General features: G+C 42.3%; 1 protein-coding gene across 1 annotated transcript in view; it reads left to right on the forward strand.

Annotated features, from left to right (window-relative positions):
* Positions 1-567: 567 nt before the first annotated feature.
* The window catches only part of pgk1 (phosphoglycerate kinase 1), a gene marked incomplete in the record, with an annotated part of 16,276 nt that continues 14,184 nt past the window's right edge, over positions 568-2,659 (forward strand). Inside the window, 1 exon segment of the mRNA XM_014029075.1 lies at positions 568-734. Within this exon segment, the coding sequence (XP_013884529.1) occupies positions 670-734 (65 nt within the window).

Here is a 2,659-nt window from a genome sequence, read left to right on the forward strand (position 1 = left end):
TCTTTAAGGAGTTAACTTAATTTATATCTACTCATATTCATGTAATTAAGCGTTTTAATGATTTGGCCGATTAATTGAAAAAATAATCTATTATTAAAATAATCGTTAGTTGCAGCCTACTTAGAGCAGATAAAACTGTATTTCTGCTGGAATTGTTCGAAGTCTAGAATTTTCCCTCCATCATCCATGAGATGCTGAATTGACCATATGCCATTTTCCATCCATTCTTTAAAATAAAACGATTTCTTTTCTTTATTAAAATGCATCTATTATTCCAAATAGGAGTGTTATGGAGAGATAAGTTATGCTTAAAGATTAATTTCCATTAATGAAGGACTTGTTGGTGAAATTTAAATAGTTTAACTGGAAGTTTAGAAAAATTATCACATTTTAATAAAATTTTACACCCCTGAAATAAACGGGCTTTCCGCAGTGACGTCAGTAGGAAAATGATGACGTCAGAAAAAGAGCAGGAATGTAGTCCAATCAGGCAGGACGTCTTTCCGCTCATGCGAGCCAATTAAAGCGGGGGCAGTGGTGTGCCCCGCCCCCTCAGGCTCCACCCTCCGCTCTATCCGAGCTAAGGTCACCGCTGACATTCCGCAGCTAACCTGCCTTTGAAGCGGAGCAAACCGAGCCAGGACCCGGTCCACAACCGAACCAAGCATCATGTCTCTGTCTAACAAGCTCACCCTGGACAAAGTTGACGTCAGCGGGAAGCGGGTCGTTATGAGGTGGGTGTCACCTGCTGCTATCTGGTCGAACTAACGCAGCTTTATTTAATTTATGCTAACATTTGTAGCCTTACAGCCAGTTTACACCACGGTGATGCCTCAGGTTAGCAAAGCGTTTCCGGTTCTCACGTGAAAGCTAAAAGAACTGATGGTTTGTGTCTGACTCATGTTGGTGAGGAGAGGACAGGAAGTGAAGCTGTCACGTTTCCGGCTGTGTTACGTGCCTGTGAAGAGATGCTGCATGGATGAGACAGCAGCTGGAGTCAGTCTGCTTCAGTTCAGTCAGATGTAACTAAAAAGAAAATAAAATCACTGTTAGTGATCAACAAACACTTTACCTGAGCTAGGAAATTCATCAAACTGATGAAAAGGATGATTGAGGCCAGAGCTGAAGGGTTGGACATCAAAAATACACAGAAACACAACAAAAATACACTAAAACTGAAGAAAAATCACTAAAACTGAAGAAAAATCACTAAAACTGAAGAAAAATACACAGAAACTTAACAAAAATACACTAAAACTTAACAAAAATACACTAAAACTTAACAAAAATACACAGAAACTTAACAAAAATACACAGAAACTTAACTAAATAAGCTAACATTTGTTCATTTAAATGTAGGTAGTTGAATATCAAGGTGAATACCTACAAATTATAACAGTGAGGGACAAGAGTGTAAGGTGTTTCTTTAACTGGACTTTATAAATGTCACCACAGTTCTTTACAAACTGTCTGATCCAGCTGGGCTCTCGGTCTTTACAAGTGCACTTGAAACCGACACCATGTGTGGAAATGTCAGAGGGCCATGTGGGTTCTCCAGGAGGCTCAGGACAAGGTCCGCTCACGGCTGCTCGGTGTTTAAAAAGGTCAAAAGTCACCTCCTGTTGGTTGGATTGAAGTTGTGTTGGACTAACGTGTGTCTCTGAGCATCAGACGTGTTGCTGCAGTTCAGAGCCACAGGCCTGCTGCAGCCTGCCACATGTTGGTGTTTGAGCTACGGGAAGCTGAGTCAGACTGGAAAAAGAGAGGCAGGCAGAGTGTTGCTGTAGTCACTTCAATGTGAGAACAAGAGTTTCTCTAAAGGCCAGGAAACTAGTTTAATTATACAATTTCATAAACACCAAATATCTTCAGTGCAGCAGAAATTACAGCTGTTTGAACTTATTAAGGTGTTATCAGAATAATTTAACTTTTAACCTTTTTCTTTGATTATTTTCTCACTATCTGCACTAAATTGGAGTTTTTGTCCTATAAATTAAATTTTACGTTTTATAGATGACAACTGGGGTTTTGTAGCTCTTGTTGCTGATAATTTGCTGACGTTTGTGTTTCTGAAATCCAGAGGATTGTCGTTATAATAACAGCAGGAGCAGAATGTGGGAACACTGGTCTACTGGTGGAGGAGAAGGACGACGGTTATAAAACTGCCACAGAAATCATGGAGGATTTTTTTTCCCTTTTGTGTTCCCTCGCAGTACCTTTTGCGTTCCCTCGCAGTACCTTTTGCGTCACCTCGCAGTACCTTTTTGCGTCCCCTCGCAGTACCTTTTGCGTCACCTCGCAGTACCTTTTGCGTCACCTCGCAGTACCTTTTGCGTCACCTCGCAGTACCTTTTGCGTCACCTCGCAGTACCTTTTGCGTCACCTCGCAGTACCTTTTTGCGTCCCCTCGCAGTACCTTTTGCGTCCCCTCGCAGTACCTTTTGCGTCACCTCGCAGTACCTTTTGCGTTTTGCGTTCCCTCACAGTACCTTTTGCGTCACCTCACAGTACCTTTTGCGTTTTGCGTTCCCTCACAGTACCTTTTGCGTCACCTCGCAGTATCTTTTGCATCACCTCGCAGTACCTTTTGCGTCCCCTCGCAGTACCTTTTGCGTCCCCTCGCAGTACCTTTTGCGTCCCCTCGCAGTACCTTTTGCGT

Source organism: Austrofundulus limnaeus, unplaced genomic scaffold (genome assembly GCF_001266775.1).
Source record: "Austrofundulus limnaeus strain Quisiro unplaced genomic scaffold, Austrofundulus_limnaeus-1.0 Scaffold848, whole genome shotgun sequence".
In the NCBI taxonomy this organism is placed as follows: Eukaryota; Metazoa; Chordata; class Actinopteri; order Cyprinodontiformes; family Rivulidae; genus Austrofundulus; species Austrofundulus limnaeus.